The sequence below is a fragment of the Nuphar pumila genome, chromosome 3 (assembly GCF_984573655.1).
Source record: "Nuphar pumila chromosome 3, dmNupPumi1.hap1.1, whole genome shotgun sequence".
NCBI classification, from domain to species: Eukaryota; Viridiplantae; Streptophyta; class Magnoliopsida; order Nymphaeales; family Nymphaeaceae; genus Nuphar; species Nuphar pumila.
Window position 1 is genome coordinate 54,947,288 of NC_143251.1, and position 18,765 is coordinate 54,966,052.

Consider the following 18,765-nt stretch of genomic DNA (forward strand, 5'->3'; position numbering starts at 1 on the left):
CCTCAAAACCAGTATTTATAATCCTTAATTAGGTTAAAATTTAAAATTTTAAAAAGAGTTCGATAATTTTTCTCAATTTTTAAAACAGGGTCTCTTTCTAAAAAACATGTTTTTTCTAAAAATCAAAACTTCCTAAACTAATTAATATTAGCTAATTCAAACCTAACCTAACTAAAATACAATTAAGAAAATCTAAAACTAATAAAATACTAAAAATGTTGGGTAAGCTTTGAAATACATGCTTTTTTTGATAAATTCAATTTCAATATGATTTCTCAAAACTAACGATAAAAAATAGATTTTTAATGCGATTTTTCAACAGATCATGCATAAAATAAGATGAATAGAATGCAAATATCATGCATGATCAACTAGGATCGATTAAATATAATATTTGGATTAATATTGGATATGATACTTAGATCAATATTGGATCTATTAAACTTGAATGGATCTAGATAGATCTAATTGCGTACATGATATAGGTGAGTTTGATCTATATGAGATCTAAGAACATTTTTATGTGATTGCATATTATTTTAATGCATATGCTTTATGAATGACATTCAAGTTTATTTAACTTGGTTATGCGAAACTATGTATGGTTTGATGCATGTATAATTTGGATAGTTCTTTATTAGGTCCTCTTATTGGACGAATCTAGTGTTGGATCCAGATAAGTATAATGTTAGATATATTATATAGATCTAGATTTGATCTAAATTTTATGGTGAATCTGGATAGAACCAGGCAAAGTTTTTTGGACCTAATAATATATTCTGCATGGGTCCTAGTTTGACCCAGATAAATCTAGATAAGTATAAATGTCAGATGTGTGGTGTTGATCTATTTGAATTTGGAACATATGTATATGGATTTGGATTATGGTCAAATATCTTATGATGCATGATTTTGTATAAGTTATTTAAGTTTGCATGAAGATCCATTCTTTTCTTATGGATCATGTTGGACTTGATCATAACATCTCAAGTTGGTTTTAGATATGGACTCATATAAATCCAATGGATTTGAATATAATTTTTTTGTGTAGACCATGTAATATATCTAAAATTATATGTTGACATACTTATGATTTAATTGTTTATTATTATAAGATTAAAGCCTAAGAATTGGCTTATCATATTTGGCATATCCAGATGGTAATCAGATAACTTTTATTGGATATGGATCCAGTGCATATCCAAATTTGATATGAATATGTGGACTTATGCTATGCCTTACTTCTTAATGCATATTGGTTCTAGTTTGTGATATTTTAATGCAAATATTGCTTAATTGTAATGCATTGAAAAAGTGAGAGCTGAATTATAATTTGCATATGATGATTAGTCAAGCTCCTTATGGTTTGTTTTATGAATGTATGAAGAGTTAATTTTCATGTGTCAGAAGCTTATGCATAGTATGCATCATGGTGTTATTCATGATTTTAATAATACTTATGATTATTTGAATATGGATATATCGATCCAAAATTATTAGGTGATGGTTAACCTGATGAGAATTTAAACATGTTGCATGTGATGATGATGCACATGAATAATGAAAGTATTAACTATGGTGAAAGTTTTGAAAAGTGAAAGTATTTGTTATGTTTGATAAATCATATTTTATCACGAATTCCCGAGTTAATAAAAATTCATAGTACTCCATTAGTGTGCATGTGGACATGATGATCTTCGATGATATGGTTATGGAAGAGTCATAAGAATCCCATGACTAACTAAGAAAGTAAGATTTACATTGTGATGCATTGGAATGAATATGACAACTTTATGATATATGTCATGATATTGCACATTAAGAGATTATTTAAATTATGACGTAATGAGAAACCCATAGGGTTATATAAAATGAGTGCATGAAAGGATGATGTAATAGTTAAACCCTATACCATATGTGGAAAGAATTATGGTTCATATAATGATGAAAAAATCATATATGACTATGTAGAAAATAACTCATAACATGTACGAAAAACATCATACTTGAAAATGAAGGAAAGTGCACATAGTTACGTGGGAAATAACCCATAGCATGTATAAAAACCTCGTACTTGAATATTAAAATGATAGAAAAGTTCATATGATTATGTGAAAAATAACTTATAACATGTGAAAAAAATATCATATTTAAATATTGATATAACCCAATGAATTGTGCATATTTATTTGGTGCATATTTTGTCAAAAAGTGTTACAAGCAATACATAATGCACAATTTATGATACAAAGTGGGTATTTGACCCGTATGTCCAAGTGAGAGATGTTGGATCCGGATTAAGATTCAGTGTGATTATAACAGTCTCATATATAGTGATATCTAAAGAACCACACAATGGTAGGCTCGTAACTCACAAGTAAACTACAACGTATGCATTGAAAATGTATTAAATATATATTTAATTCAATATATAACAAAAAAGCTAAGAAGATAATAGGTTTTGCATTATTTTTCTTTAAAAAAATATAAAGAAACATGTCTTAAATGTTTTAAAATATAAAAGAAACAAAAAATAGAAAATGCAAACTTAAAATAAAAAAAGAGTTTTTTCAAAAAATATCATGATAATATCGCGAGATACTTCCTTTAATATGGCTACCTTAAAATATCACTATTTCTCAAGATATTTTCAAAATATCGCCCATATTGGTGACAATGGATTGAACCATAATTCAAAGACACCAACTTGCCTAGTTTAGGGAGCCATAAGGATTCATCTTGTAGATATTTAACCATGACCAACTGAACCTAAGGGTTAGTTAGGTGTGTAAGAACAACCCATGCAAGCTTCGCAAGATCGGCTTTATTGATATCATCCAACTTCTTGATGCTTAGTCTACCCGTCTCCACATGTTTATAAACATGTTCCCAGCTTATTAAGTGAACATGCCTGTTTTGAGTGGCCCCATGCCAAAGGAAATTTCTAATAATGCATTCCAACTCATTGATAATGGAAGTTGGGAGACGAAAACTTAACATCCGAAATATGGGAAGCGCTGAAAGAACTGATCAAGATCACGCGCGTTGCCAATGAGAGGAGTTCCCCATTCCGCCCCACCCCTCGAGCTTGGATCTGAACTTCACCACTAGTATCTCACACATGGATTTCACCGAGCGTCCCTGGAAGAGTAGCGCATCCAAATAGTTGACGAGTAAGCATGTAGGCTGTATTTTTGGGTTTTTATCAGAGCTTTTATTGGATGTAAATTTTGTAAAGAATCAGTGAGAGTTCACCTCTGAATTTTGTAATCAATCAATGTATACATCATGATTGTTTTGCTAAAAAGGTTTTTTCTTCCCTTGTACTAAAAATTATTTGCAAAAGATTTTTAAAGATTTAAAAAAAAATGTTTGATTTTCTGTTGTGTGTGCTCTATTTAAAAAAATAAAAAATTAACTCAATTTATCAAGAGTCTGGGGTGCGTTACATCTTGCTAAAAATGAAAAGAGCATCATCAACATATAAATAAAGAATGGTTCCTTGTGAAAATTTTAACTGCCACCGGTTGGATATGCATCACTCTATACGTTATGTACAAACTACATGATAATCTTTTCATAACTTTATGGGGGGAGATTGGATCTCCATGTTGGATTCCTCTGCTCCTCCAAAATTGCTCGCCAGGTTTCTCATTAATCACTACGGCAAAAGGATAAGCGAGTTCCCTATGAATTTTCACACCACTCGGGTCATACACTTTGACCACATTTGCTTTGAAAACCACCTCTTTCTTCTTGTTTGTCATTGAATCAACTATCGCATTAGCAAGAAGAGTGTTTTGTTGAATGAATCTGCTCCTCAAAAAATCCCTCTGGGTGGGGCTAATCAGTGTCTCCGTGATACTGCCCATACGGCCCACCATAATTTTTGTAATTATTTTATGTACAAAATTATAAAGGCTTATGGGGCCGAATACTATTAGGGGGTGTGATAGACCTCAAGGGGTTTTATCAACAAAGGCTGGTACTAGGCTCGATTGTGTCCATAGCCACCCGGTTGGAGCCAATGAGAAGCGCGTTTTCCTCTTAACTAGTGAAAAGAAAAGAAGCTTTTGTTATATATAGTCCTTAAAATAGATGTTTGCTAAGAAAGCAAACAAATTAACCATGTTTACCATTATCATTTATGTATGCCAAAGCTTTTGGTAATCACCTTTGATTTAGCCTAAGGGGTAGTTTTGTCTAATATATATATATATATATATATATATATATATATATAAAGAAAAATTGAAAGAGAAAGAGAGAGAAGAGTGTAGGTACTTGATCAATAACCCCTATCGTCCATCGTGCACATTAATGGACGGTCACGTGCAAAAAAAACTCATCAAAAATGGCTTTTTCTCCAAAAACTACCCGTAGCGGCGTTTTTTGTGGGCCGCTAAAGGCCATAGGGATGCACACATCATTACAAAATTGTAATGATGTGCACGTCCCTTTTACCTTGAGTGGCGCTAAAAAAGTGTCGCTAAAGAATCTTTTCTGCTTGTTTTTGCACCAAAAGCGTTGTTTTTAGCATTTTTTATCCCGCTGACCGTCTACCAAGCGTGATGGACGGTCAACTTGATTAAGTAGGTGCTCAAGCACATACGCTCTAGTCTCTCTCCATATATGAAAAATATTTGCTACTAATGAAGCTAAGGAACTAATGAGCTAGAAATCATAAGTGCAAGTGGTAGCCAGATGTTTTTTACATGGTTTATTTGCTAAGGAACAAGCCTTGATTGTGCTCTTCTGATGTAAAAATGTGATCTTTTGAGTTATGAAATTTTAGCACAATATGGGCCGTTGATTTTTAGATCCCTTTAAAAACCTAATTACTTGTCATAATCACATGTTTCAAAACAAGTTTCTTAATAAAGAAACCATGTAGATCACATCCTTAACATTTGTTTTATAAAAAAAATAGATTTGTTTTTAAGAAAACAGTGATTTATACTCATTAATTCCTTACCTTCATTAATAACCAATATTTACCCTATATACACTACTTATAAAAGGGGCAATGAGAAGCATTAAGGGGTCAAAAATTAGTTGCATTATAATATTTTAAAAACGACAAAGAGAGTGTCTTGTGTTGGATGTAATTTACTAAATTGTCTTTATATATACAAGAGCATCGGCCTGTCCATATGTCCAAGCCCTACAAGAAAACTGAAATAATAAGAAAAAACATCATCAAATGCTATTTATTAAGAGACTAAGATTCCCATAGTTTCTTAATAAGAGAGAGAGAGAGAGAGAGGTTCTCAACAATTTCGTATGATTATAATGATTTTATTATGACAATGAAGAGGGAGAGAGGGAGTTATAATGAAAACCCGATCATTTATTCAAAAACTACAATATGCCATGTAACACCTTTTTTTTTAAACTACGTAGAGAAGGGGCAAACAAATTTTTAATTACAAGTCAAAACACATGAGAAGAATGTAATTTTTAAAAACATAATGAAATATTTAATTTTTTGCTCCTAATACCCTCACTTCTGCTTTTATAATATTTTAGGATTTTTTGCTTTTATAGGAGTATTCGGGTCACACAACATTTTGTAAATGACAGGGTGAACATTGTGCTTGTTATTATCATTCATTAAATTAGTTGTTTAAATGTTATTTAATAGAAAGAGAAATTAGAAAAATTACTTATATGAGATCTTATCGGACGTTAGAGAGTAAAAGAGAAACTAGGAAAGCTATTTATATGGGTTTTATAGAAAAAAGAAATTAGGAGAGATACTTAAGTAGGGATCCTATGATGAGAGAGAGAGAAAGAGAGAGAGAGAGAGAAACATTTATCATTCAACATTACCAAAATACATCCAACCGAATATTGGATGAGAGAGGAACATAAGAGTAAGACAGCCACCATCTAGATAGTGACTGTGCACAGTTCAGAGTACAAGTAGATCCAAACCTCCGTCTCTACTATGTAATTTAAGAGTCAGATACACATCAAACATAACCCGCTGACGTAGCCTTCCAAAATTGAATTTAATGCCCCTGAAAAAGATATTGTTTCTTTCAGTCCATATCACCCACCATGCTGAAAACAACCATAGCCGCCACAATAATCTCCCTTTTTTTTGTTTCGTAAACTCATGGGACCAAACAAGAGGTCCCGAATAATCGAACTCGAACGCGTTTGAACCGGCGGTGCACCCCAAGTTTGAAAGAATAGGTCTAAAACTATCGGGCAAAACCAAAATAGGTGAGTCGTGTCCTCTACCGCCTTCTCACAAAGAACACATATGCTTGGAAACTGAAGCCCCCGTTTCCTGACATTAATCTGGGCTTGAACACGATCCAGAGCCACTAACGACGCGAACGCCTTTGCCCTTGGAGCGGGCCCCTTACCCCATATACAATCAATGGAAAACCAATCCATCCCAGATGGCAACAAAGAATAGTAAACTTGCTTAATGGATAACCTATCTCCGCTCGCCATGGCCCAGTGAAGCCACGGGCGACCATGGCCAGGCCTAAGATCCCTATCACTGAAGGAGCGAAATGTTTTTCGCCACTCCAACCAGAGGGACGAATGACACACTGAACTGGGCGTCGAAAGAAGGGAGTCAGGCAAACTACCATATTTTTCCCTAACAAACGTAGCCCAAGAAGATGGAGATATGGAAGCGACCCAAGCCCACTTCAAGACTAAAACGATGCTCATCTTTCTCAGAGCCGGAATCTCCAAGCCGCCTCGCTGCTTCGGGAGAACGATCTGCTGCCAAGAAACAAGCGGGTATTTTTTGTAAGACGCATTCTCAGACCAAAGAAAGTGCGAAAGCAAACGGTTAATCGTTCGTTCTACTGTCGTCGGTATAATGGATATGCTCATACGAAAATCTGGTAATCTGGCCAAAACATGACGAATGAGCGTCAATCGTCCCGCAAAAGATAAATATCGGGCCTTCCAAGACTGCAATCTCCCTTGCACCCGCTCTATAGTAGACGTCCAAGATGAAGTTCTCGACGGTTGCAGTGAGTGCAATGATAGACCCAAGAAATTAACATGAAGGTCGGATATCGGGCAGTTGAAGATCCTTGCAGCAGCCGATTGGAGGAGAGGGTCAGCATTGAGTAAGACCAGAGCGCACTTACTCTCGTTCAGGCGAAAGCCATACATTGCAGCGAATATTTTAATAATGAAGCACAACCTAGACATTTGATTAACATTCGCATGACCAAATATTAAAGTATCATCTGCATATTGAATTGTGTGACCAACAAAACCAGGAATGCCCAACGAATTCAAGAAGCTTGTTTGTTCTGCCCTTTTCATGAGAATAGGTAAACCCTCTGCCGCGATATTAAAGAGGATGGGGGCTAGGGGACAACCCTGTCGCACGCCTTTAGCCAACTTGAATTTTTCCCCTCTTATTCCGTTGATGCACACCGACGATACTGATTTCGTGACCAGCTCCTTAACCCATGCAATAAACCGGTTGTTGAACCCCATATTTGTTAGAGATTCAAACAAAAAATCTCATGACAGACTATCATAAGCCTTGTGAAAATCCAATTTTAACAAGAAGTACGGTGCTCCAGTCAACTGTAAAGAGTGAAGAAGCTTAGTTGCACAAATAAATGACCCTTGCACACTTCGACCTGGAATAAAAGCCCCCTGATTCAGAGAGACAAGTTGATCAATGACAGCGCACAACCGGTTAGCCAACACCTTAGATATAATGCGATACAGAGCGCCCATCACCGAAATCAGCCTGAAGTTGGATATGTCTGACACCCCTTGCCTTTTAGGAATCAAAGAAATGACTGTCACATGGTATGGTTTAGGCAGCCTGGGATTACGATAAAATTCATCGAACAACTGGAGCAGGTCAGCTTTAACAATTGGCCAAAAAGCTTTGAAGAAGTCTACGTGAAAACCATCAAGGCCTGGGGCCTTCCATCCTGTGAGGCTGCTAATAGCATCTGAAATCTCAGCTTCGGTGAATCTAGCCTGCAAAAGAACAACTTGGTTTGCCGCCAACCGCTTATAACCCATATCGTCGATGACCCCCCCAACGCCTACGTCAGTCGAATACAACCTGGAGAAATAAGAAGTAATAGCTGGCAGACAATTATGCTGATCAAACTGGCATCCATCGATCTCGATCGAGAGGAACCGGTTCTTTATGTACTTATTTGATGCGTTCATATGAAAAAATCGTGTATTATCATTGCCATTTGCCAACCATGTAACTCTGACCCTCAATTTTCATCTAAGCTCATCTCGCGCTCTCTATTCTGCAACAAGGGCAGAGAGAGCAACGATACGCTCCTGCAATTGAAGCACTTGACCCTCCGCACACCAACAAGATCGACCTGACGTTGGGCCAAGGAGGAGAGCTCAACTTCCCACTGACCGATGAACCTAAACTTGTTCAGGTTGTTAACGCTGAGCCATTCTTTAATACGATGCCGAAGACGAAGAAGCTTTGCATGGATGCGGATGGCCACCCAAGATCCTGAAACCGGTTGAGCCCACGATTGACCAACCAGCTGCTGAAAGTCTGGCACACGAACCCACCATTCCTCAAAGGAGAACCTGCGACACGCTTTAAAGCCTGCGCCCCAAGAAACAATTAGTTGTCCATGATCGGACATGGTCCGCGACATCAGGCAAGCAGTGACATCCGGGACTGCGTGAAATAGATCTGGTGAGAGAAATACACGATCTAGTATCCGTAAGCAAAGGCGAGACCTCATATTTGACCACGAGAATTGCTCCCACACATGAGGTACCGAGTACAGCTGGTTCCGCTGAACAAACTCCTGAAACCCCCTAATAGAGGAGTTGAGAAGAACCGGTAGACTAGAATCATGCGTAGACAATAGGCAATTGAAATCTCCTCCCAAACACTGAAGAACTCCAAAGGTAACCAAAACTCGGTCCAAGTCAGCACAGAAAGTTAGTCGCGAGGACGACACAACAGGACCATACACAAAGGTGAAGACGACATCTTGTAGCGACGACAACAAGTTTGCATAAAGAGAGATAGAATAGAGACCAATATCCACTATTGTCGCCTTAAGAGAAGCTTTCCAAAGAACCAAGTTGCCTCCAGCAAAGCCAACGACCTGTTTAAAAGCATATGCTGCACCTCTTCATAAGTAAGACGCCACTGATAACGAAATATCTTCCATTTTGGTTTCACAAATTGCAACGATGTCCGGACTTTCATATCTAATCCAGTCAGCTAAAAACAATCGTTTATGAGAGCAATTCATGCCCCTAATGTTCCAAATAACATCTTCATGATAAGAAATCAAGTAGCACCCTAGTGCGCCTTTGCCTAAATGAGCGTCGCACTGAGCTTGATCCATCTTCTTGAAACTGGGCTTGCAAACGGCCCAATGATTTCACTCTACGAAGGCTATTTGCAACCCTGTCCGCCGATTGTACTCGAGGAACAATCTGCTGCTGGATCGAAGAAAGCTATCCGGGTGAAATCTGCACTCCTAATGCCCGCGCAGCTTCGGCGAAGGACATACCCCAAATGACGAACCTGTCCTCGACCCCCTGTGCCCCACAATCCGAACGTAACAAATCTTGGAAAGGTTGTGGATGCACAGGTTGCGAGCAAGAGACCTCTGAGACCCCCTGAACAGGTGCTCCGAGATCGTCCACGGGACAACCCCCGTCTTGATCGAGCAGGCCGTCCGTCGAACACAAAAATTGAGTTTGATGCGACATGCAAGGAGAAATCGAGACCATGCAGGTAAAACCAAAAAAACACATCGGGGCAGACCCCATGCAAACCAGGATGCCTATATGGGGTAGGAAGCTCGACAAGATACGACAGGTAGAATCGGTAGAACAAAAGATTCCACGATCATCAAAAAAAGAATGAGCCCCGGATCCATCATGGTCGATAGATGCAACACACCTCTCAGAAGCAAGATTGTGCTGGCGACTCAATAATCGAAGAGGCAAACCAGATGAACGTACGTTAGATGTACGAACAAAGCCCAAAAAATTCTCCATGTAAGTTGACCCACACTCCATCCCGAAAACAGTCGTACTCATTAACTCGTTAGGGCGAATGTGACAGCTAGCCAACTGATAAGGACGCTTCTCGATGGTTGCTCCGAGATACGAACAAAAGAACTGCGGTGAACAATCGGCCTTGCGGAACGAACATACGGCATCAGATATCTTCAACGGTACCCAAAGCGATCCGATCTTAACCCCCGAAAATGGAGAGGTGCATGCCTCGAAAGCACACACTTGCGCCACATCACAGAAAGATACACCAGGTTTACAAAGAGCAGGTACCCATTGCCTGGCATGTGGTGAAGTTTTCGGCATACGAGACTCACCGGCTAGACAAACAATACGTCGAATTCTCGAACTATCCGAGCCACACCTATGACAAAAAACTCTGGAACGAAAATTGCGATTGTAATACACATTACACCACCAGTCCCCTGGCTTTGCCCGACCCACATCGGCCCGTCGCCTAAGGTTACAACAAGATGGTTGCCACGTCGGACTAACCAACTTCCACCCCTCTAATACATCCTTGTTAGAGCACGGCCGAAAAAAAGGAGCACTGAGCGGCTTTTTTTCAGGGAAGGTGGAAGGCCAATCTGAAGGCTGGAGACGTGATACTGCTCCTCCAGGATTGGAACGGGGAGTTCAGCAATGCTGCTTGGGCAATCTTTGATCTCAGCGACAATCCGTTGAGGTTGGGGAGTGCAGACTATGCAGAACGCGGGAGGGGCTCTGCTGGCTGAGCTCTACCACGGTGAGTAGGGGCTGCCGCAAATGTCTACCGCTGGGGGCCAATGTTGGAGATGGTGGTTTGGGAGTGGCCGACGGCTAGAGATGGACGGTGGTCGATGATGGCTAAATATGAATGCTGACGTTGGTGGCCGCAAATGGCTGCCGCTAGGGGCCAACGTAGGTCGATGAGGCTATAGATGGATGCTGACGGCGGTGGCCGCCGATGGCTGCCTGATGGCCGAGAAAGAGAGATAGGGGTTTGAGAGTGTTGAGGGACAAGGAGAAACAGCCATTGGGGATGGGGATGAGGGTTTGGGGTTTGGGGTTTGGGAGTATTGACAGAAGATCAAGAGCCGCAGATGGCTGCCGCTGGGGCCGACGGCGGTCGAAAGAGGCTATAGATGGGCGCTGACTCTCAGCCGCAGAGAGAGAGAGTCTAAATTTAGCTTTACTCATCATATTTGAGAGAGAGAGAGAGAGAGAGAGAGAGAGAGAGAGAGAGAGAGAGAGAGAGAGAGAGAGAGTCTAAATTTAGCTTTACTCATCATATTTGATGACTGTGTATCTGAAATTTAGCTTTACTCATCATATTTGATGACTGTGTATCTGTTTACTCATGTTTGATCTGTGTGTGCGTGCAAGCGGGAAGGAAACAGAAGAAAATAGATTTAGGGGCAGATTAGTACTAGGTGTACCCAAACTTAACCAATTGGATCTGAGAGGTCTAAAAACTGGACAATTACAAAAAACGGGTTAGTTCTTGGCTGTGCAATTCTCATACATTAATAGATTTCCTATTCATCAGGTTTTTGTTCCTGACCCGATTTGTTCTCCACAATGTGCACCCTGCATTAATCTGCCTGAACTTGGCTTATACTGAAACCCCACTCTACCCGAACCAATAAATGCACTGAGTACATACTCAATGGACCAAAACTCGAATAATTTGATATCGGGACCAATTTAACCACTACATTAACGTTCATTATACTTTGTTCTCATGAAGTTACTAAAATAAAAATACTTTTTGGTAACTTGTTACCCACAAACGCTAAAACATTATTGTCAACGTTAACCTTATAAACCCGTTTGAGCCTAATCCTATTGGCAATCAACTTGAACCGTACCACAATTAGACCCGAAACCTGATCCAACCCAAATCGTTATGGACCCTTGCCCATTTTTGTCCGACCCGAAATAAGGCTAAACCAGCCTCATATGGGTTTCGCTTCTTATTAGCTGAGGTCCCATTCAAAGTCTTATTCTCAGGAAATTCTCGCGATATTTTCGAAATTTTGATTTTTTTCAAGAAAATCTCTAGAAAATATTGGCACATACAAGATATAAGTAGACAACATTATAGTCAACATATAAACAATAAAAAAGAAACTTGCAAATAAAATAACTTTTAACACATTAATATCACGCTAAAACTAAAATAGTTTTAAAATCGACATTTTTTTTAAGTATCACGTTTTTAATGACAAAATAATGGCTATTTTCCATCAAAATATCGGGCGATATTTTTCCACGGTTCAGGTTTGGGCTCAATTTTCACTTTTTCAGGGTCGATTAAAAACCAAGTCTGGCGAAACCGATCGAACTGAACCTGAACCGACTAGACCCACTTACACCGTTTATTTAGTAGAGCAGCGTTTGGGACTGGCTGCCATGAGAGATCTCTAGTTTTGTAGAGTTCATGAAAAGCAAGAACTTGGTCTACTTTTTCATATTTCCTGATCTTGGTGACGCAAACACCACCCGCGTATAAGAAGGGAGCCTCTGCTGCTTCAATCAGCTTCCGAAGAACAAAGGCCGCTTCGACTCCATAGAGGTACACGCTCTCTCTCTCTCTCTCTCTCAAATGGGTCTTGTTTGGTTTGATGGAGACTCTAATTTTCTTCCTTAGTCTGACACCGTTGTTTATTGATGTGTTTCGTTGATTTTTGCTCTCTCTCTCTCTCTCTAGGATTTCTTCCTCACCACAATGGACTCCGTGGAGGCTCTAATCACGCACATTCAAGGGCTGTCTGGTAGCCCCGACGATGTCAACCATCTTCACTCTCTTCTGAAGCAGGAGGAGGACTCTCTTCAATCTCAGGGTTCCCGATTGGGTTCCTTCTTGCACCTCCTTGATCCTGCCAATCACTCCCTTGGTTACCTCTACTTGCTGTAAGCCCTCCCATTCTTTCATTGTCACTGTTCATGCTGATGCCCAATTGCCATGCTTCCCCTTTTCCTGCATGACCTTCTAAAAGGGTTTATCTCAAGCTTGTGGTATCATACAGGTGGATTGTTCGTTATTTGCTTATTTTCATGTTTTTTCCTTTCTCATGACATGATTCTTGGTTAGTGGGTGTGATTATATGTTTTTCTATGCATATTGATGCATTATTGATCATTAATGTATGAGGCATTCTCGGAGTTAATTATTGGTTCGCAGCATTCGATATCAAAATTATATGGTGTTGCACAAAAATGAGATGACATTTTGAATGGGATTTCATTGATACAAGTGATTAACCATATGGAACGCGTCTGGCTAATTTGTTTGTTTATATATTTTATGTCGAGATTTTAGTGTTATCTATGTCAGGAAAATCAGGTTATTACAATGGAAGTTTCTATTGAGAACGCAAATTTTTTATATGGGTGTAAAAATGTACCCATTTGGTATAGGCGGTTATGGTCATATTCTTTCGTATTTGTGTTTTGTTGTATATGTTGATGCATTCTTTATGAGCAACTTTTGTTGCCTGGTTCATAATTTTCAATTTCAGGTATCAAATCATTTTGCGTCGTTAAGAACTGAGGCATGTTTTCTTGTGAAGGATTGAAATTTGGTAGATACTAGTTGTGTATTTTAAACAGAAAACGTATTTCTTATAGGCTTTGTTTGAATGCGTTTTTATTTATTGTCTACGACATAAATAAAAACACATTTTATAAATAAGAATTTTCTCTTTATTTATATAATTAAATCATTTGGTTCAGAAACTATTTAAACTAGGAAAAAGAAAGAGGGATAGGTGGTATGTGAAAGATGATGAAGAAAAGAGGCATATCAATTCTTATGGGGTTTGAGGAACCCAAGCCATCTCTCAAATCTGCAAGTCCACCCATAAGTTTTCCTGCACCAGATTTTAGAACTAAAGGAGCATTCTCTAATAAGCTTGCCAGAAACTTGTGTGGGTTCCTTTCTATCTTAGGAGAAAACAGAAACTTTCCTTTATGCAAAAAATTGCATGTATTTTTTGCCTTTATTTTTAACAGAAACATGCATTCTTGCTTGTGACTGGTACCGAGTTGTCTCTCGAATAATGTTTGGAGAGATCAAACACACCTAAGACCGAGAAAACATGTCAAATTCATCCAGTGCCTTTCCTTGATTATGAATTGAGTTAGAGAAGTGGACCTGGGTTAAATTTCATAAGGATAGATGCTATCGTTGAGATTCCTTTTTCTCACATGCGATATTCATTGGTATGCATCAGGGAAAAGAGCAATACACCCTGATATTACTTTGAATTTTTATTGTTTGTGATTGCTATTGAAATGAGCTAAGTTTTCTTAAGTGTTCAATGGGGATTATATCTTATTTTGTGTTTGTGATTCCACAGGGAGGCTCATACATCAGGTTCAATTCTGAAAGAGGAAACTAATGGCTTCTTGGTTACTATTGCTAACTTTATCAGTGCTTGCTCTGCAGAACAGATACAAGTGGCACCTGATAAATGTAATTTAGTTCATTCTAATTAATAGTTTAAGTTTTAAATGATTCAGATCTTAAGCATTGATTAGGGATCCTTTTTTTTGTTCTTTGATTTCTGGAATTCATGTTATTTGGTTCATGATATCAATTTTCTTTTTTATGGTTTTAATTTATTTTATTTATCTTAGCATTCAACCATTTATATTTTCAGTTATATCTCTTTGCAAATGGTTCAAAGAACACGTTATGCAGCTCCAAGTGCCAATACAAGGGATAGCTCCATTGCGTGTGGCTATTCGTAAACTTCAGTCATCATCTGAACACCTGACTGCTCTACATCCAGACTTTCTGCTTTTATGCTTATTGGCAAAGTGCTATAAAGCCAGTTTAAGCATCTTAGATGATGACATTTCTGAAATTGATCAGCCTAAGGACTTCTTTCTATACTGCTATTACGGGTTGGTTTGTTTCTTATGCTTGATTTATAGGTCTTATGGGTTTTCCAAGTTTTGTTATTTTAACTTTTTCTTCCTCTTGAAAATTTTGTTACTTTATCTTTCTCTTCGTTGGTCTATCTAAGCGCTCTCAATAGATTTTATCTTTTCCATATATTGTCCACAGGCTTCTTTTTAAGCTTAATATTTCTTTTTAGTTTTGACTCAGGTTCATGCTTTGTTAATGTAGTGGGCTGTAATTATTTTGATTGTTCATATCATGCAGAGGAATGATACATATAGGACTGAAGCGATTCCATAAGGCATTGGAGTTTTTGCATCATGTATGTTGCTAATGCAGCTCAACACTCCGTGACTTTTTCTTTTCATCAATGACTTCAGTGTGAATAGATCTAACATAGCATTACAGGCCACTACGTCGCCAATGCCTATTATACATGCTGTTGCTGTTGAAGCTTACAAGAAATACATTTTGGTTTCTCTTATACAAAATGGACAGGTACAGTTGAGATCTTCATCAAATATTGGTGTTATCATTGAATTTAGTTGCTTGTTATTATAGATCTGTAAGGAACTACAAGTACAGTCTTCAGAATGGTTGTATGTCATCACTATTTTTTAAAATGTTTTTCTCTTTTTCAGTAATTAAGAAATAGAACTCTGAGGGTCAATGAGCTGCCCTACTTTTTTCTGGGAACTTACAACCAAAATAGGCTGAAATAATGGCTCAAAAAGTTTTTAGTTCCCAATGACATAAATAGAAAACCAGATCTTGTAATTTGAGATGAACTATGTGATTCAGTATGGTATGTCCACGTATCAATCAATTCATTTTTGAATGCTGTATGTACAATTCACAAACCATTTAATGTTTTATGTTAAAAGTGGATAAAGTGTATCATACCTATGGTGCAATATGATGTTTATGGAGTTGGTCGAGTTTTGGGCTGTTTCTAGATCCTATTAAAGTTCATTGAGCACACTTTCAGTTGCAGTCAGTCTAACATGTGATGAACCTACATATCCTCTTGTATATTAGTTATGTGGGAAAAGTTAACAAAAATGGTTGTATCCCCGTGTCCACATCCTAATCCATGTGACATAGAGCTCAAGCTTCTTCATTTGGCCTAAAGGTTCAATGTTGTGAATAGCGTTGAGGTGTAGCCTAGCACTTCACCAAAAACTAAAGCGAGGCATAAGCCTCTAGGTGTAAAGCGCAAGCCTCAAAAATTTTTTTAACTTAAAAAAACATTTAAAAATATCTACAAATAGAAACAAATAAAAGAAATGCTTTATTGATGGAGAAACAACCAATAAATAGAAAATCTCAAAAAATACCGAAAAATTAGTGCAATTTGAAACTATAGTTCCTTGATATCATCCTACATCTCTTCCAATTCCAATTGTTAAACCACAAAACTTGCATATAAGAAAAGACTAAAACAAAGAATCAATTACAATTTAGAGTTATAAAAACAAACAAATGAACAATCAATTACAATTACATATAAAAACACAAATAAGGAGATGTAAAACCTTTTCCAGCTCATGTATTTTACTACTTTATACTATTGCTTGCAGGAGATGTAGAACAACAATCAAAAGTTTGCAAATAGCCTCAATCAACTCATACGAAAAAAAATCCAATAGCCAGGGAAAAGATTCATGACTTTCAGGACAAAAACTTTAGTTACAGATTTGCTAACCATAATAGCTGTAACAGAAAGTTAGATCCTCACAGTTTGTTGATAAGTGTAGAACAAAAAGCTCAAAGAGCAATCAGCATGAGTATAGGAAAATCTATAACCTTAGAATCAAATGAAAAGTTACTTCTCCAAGGTCCAAACAATACAAGATGTCTTGCTACATGCTTCCAGAACTGAAAAACTCAGTTGCACTTAAGACTAACCTAAACTGGTACACACAAGAAATAGCAATAATGACACACAACAATAGCTAAAAAATGAGCAAGGATCACATGCAAAATTTTCCTACATATCAGAGACTAACATTGCTAATAAGATAAACATCAAACAGACCATGATAATCATAAACGACCATAAAAAAAATTAGAGGTAAAGAATTATTCAACAAGTCTGTCTATGCATGCTTTCACAGAAGAAGAAGAAGAAGAAGAAGAAGAAGAAGAAGAAGAAGAAGAAGAAGAAGAAGAAGAAGAAGAAGAAGAGGAGGCGAGCAGAAGGGAGGAAGAAAAGGGGAGAAGCAGAAGAAATAGTGGGGGAAGAAGAGGCAGAGGAAGAAGGAGAAGAGAAAAATGAAGAGGGAGAGAAAGAAGAAAGGGGAGGAAGAAGAAAGGGGAGGAAGAAGAGGCGGCGGTACACATAGGTTTGTTGTTGTTTCTTCTTTTTCTTCTGGAGACGCAACGCGAGAGAGAGGGAGAGACAAGACACAAGACACGAGAGAGAGGGAGAGTCGAGAGGCGAAAGAGAAGAGGGAGATGCATGTTAATATATATAAAATCCATTTTGTTCTAGTTTGCCGATAGGGGCATTTTCAATCTTTTCACATGTACTCATAGTTGTTTTCTAGAAACAACTATTTTTCTACTTTAGTTTTTATATTTCTTTTAAATGTATTTTGTTTCCTTATTTTATTTTTTTAATACCATTTGGGGCCCCACTCATGGAGTCGTTGGGGCCCCAACGGTCATAAATATGACCGTTGGGAGCTCCCCAACGACTCTATGAGGGAGCTCCCAATGGCCTCCCCTCTCCTCATTATATGTATAAATAGGGGATGTTCCCCTTTGTTCTCTCAATGTATTCCAAGCCTCCTGATTTTTATTATTTACTTGTTGGCATTACCTTTTGAGGCTTTTTGTATTGTCCCATCGTGGACTTCTTGCTTATGTGCTCATTGTGCCTTTGTAATTGTCCACAATTGGACTTAGTTGATGCTTTTGCATCTTTGGATTGTAATTCTGCATACTTCATTACATGGTATCATAGCAAAGTTGTGCTCTTTAAAGGTGACCATTGAAAGTTCGTGATTCACGGGTCAAAGTTCTTGCCACAATTTAAGTGGAGATCTCTTCCATTGTAAGGCTCGTGTAAAAACGAATGTTTGGATCCAGGTTGGATCTGATCGAATCTGGGTGCCCATACGATTAGCCTATTTAAACCCCCCATAAGGGGGGGTTTCTTTTTAACGCAACTCGGACCCCGTCCCCGAGCCCTCCTGCCTCTCATCCCTCTCCTCGACTGTCTCTCTCCCCGACTCTCACTCGACTCCGACCCTCCCTGCACCTTGCCGAAGCCTCCCTCCTACTCCCTCCTGTTTCTCTCTCCCTGATTCTCACTCAACCTTGACCCTCCCTTCATCTCGCTGGAGCCTCCCTCTAACTCCTTCCCGTTTCTCTCTCCCCGACTCTCACCCGAGACCCCGTCTCTCCTTGTAAGTGTCTCTCTCTCTCTCTCCCTCCTTTCTCTTCCCTATTTTCCATCGACAAACCAGAGCCACCAGTGGTGGTGGCTCTGGCTCACCAGGAGGGAGGGTGTTGAGCACCCTCTCCTCTCCTCTCTTCTCTGTTTGTCGCTTGCAGATCAGAGTCACCAACGGTGGTGACTTTGGCTCGCCAGGAGGGAGGGTGTCGAGCACCCTCTTCCCCTGTCGACCGGGTGGGGCGACTGAAGCTGCCCCCCCCCTGTTGTATTTCCCTCGTTGGCAACCGAAAGCCACCAGCGATGGTGGCTCTGGCTCGCCAGGAGAGAGGGTGTCAAGCACCCTCTCCTTCCTCCTCTGGTTGTTGACGTTTTTTTTGAGAAGGGGCAGTCGAAGGGAGATGCCTCTCCCTCCTGCCCCTCTGATTGAATGGAGGGCATGCGC

The 18,765-nt window shown here is 38.8% G+C and overlaps 1 protein-coding gene across 2 annotated transcripts in view; it reads left to right on the top strand.

Annotated features, from left to right (window-relative positions):
* Positions 1-12,514: 12,514 nt before the first annotated feature.
* The window catches only part of COP13 (Proteasome component (PCI) domain protein), a 69,187-nt gene continuing 62,936 nt past the window's right edge, over positions 12,515-18,765 (top strand). For both annotated transcript variants that reach the window (XM_090001639.1, XM_090001640.1), the window contains exons 1-6: positions 12,515-12,586; positions 12,722-12,924; positions 14,373-14,488; positions 14,676-14,922; positions 15,185-15,242; positions 15,329-15,418. In XM_090001639.1, coding sequence (XP_089857765.1) covers positions 12,740-12,924; positions 14,373-14,488; positions 14,676-14,922; positions 15,185-15,242; positions 15,329-15,418 — 696 coding nt within the window. In that variant the 5' untranslated portion in view covers positions 12,515-12,586; positions 12,722-12,739. The remainder of the gene's footprint in view (positions 12,587-12,721; positions 12,925-14,372; positions 14,489-14,675; positions 14,923-15,184; positions 15,243-15,328; positions 15,419-18,765) is intronic.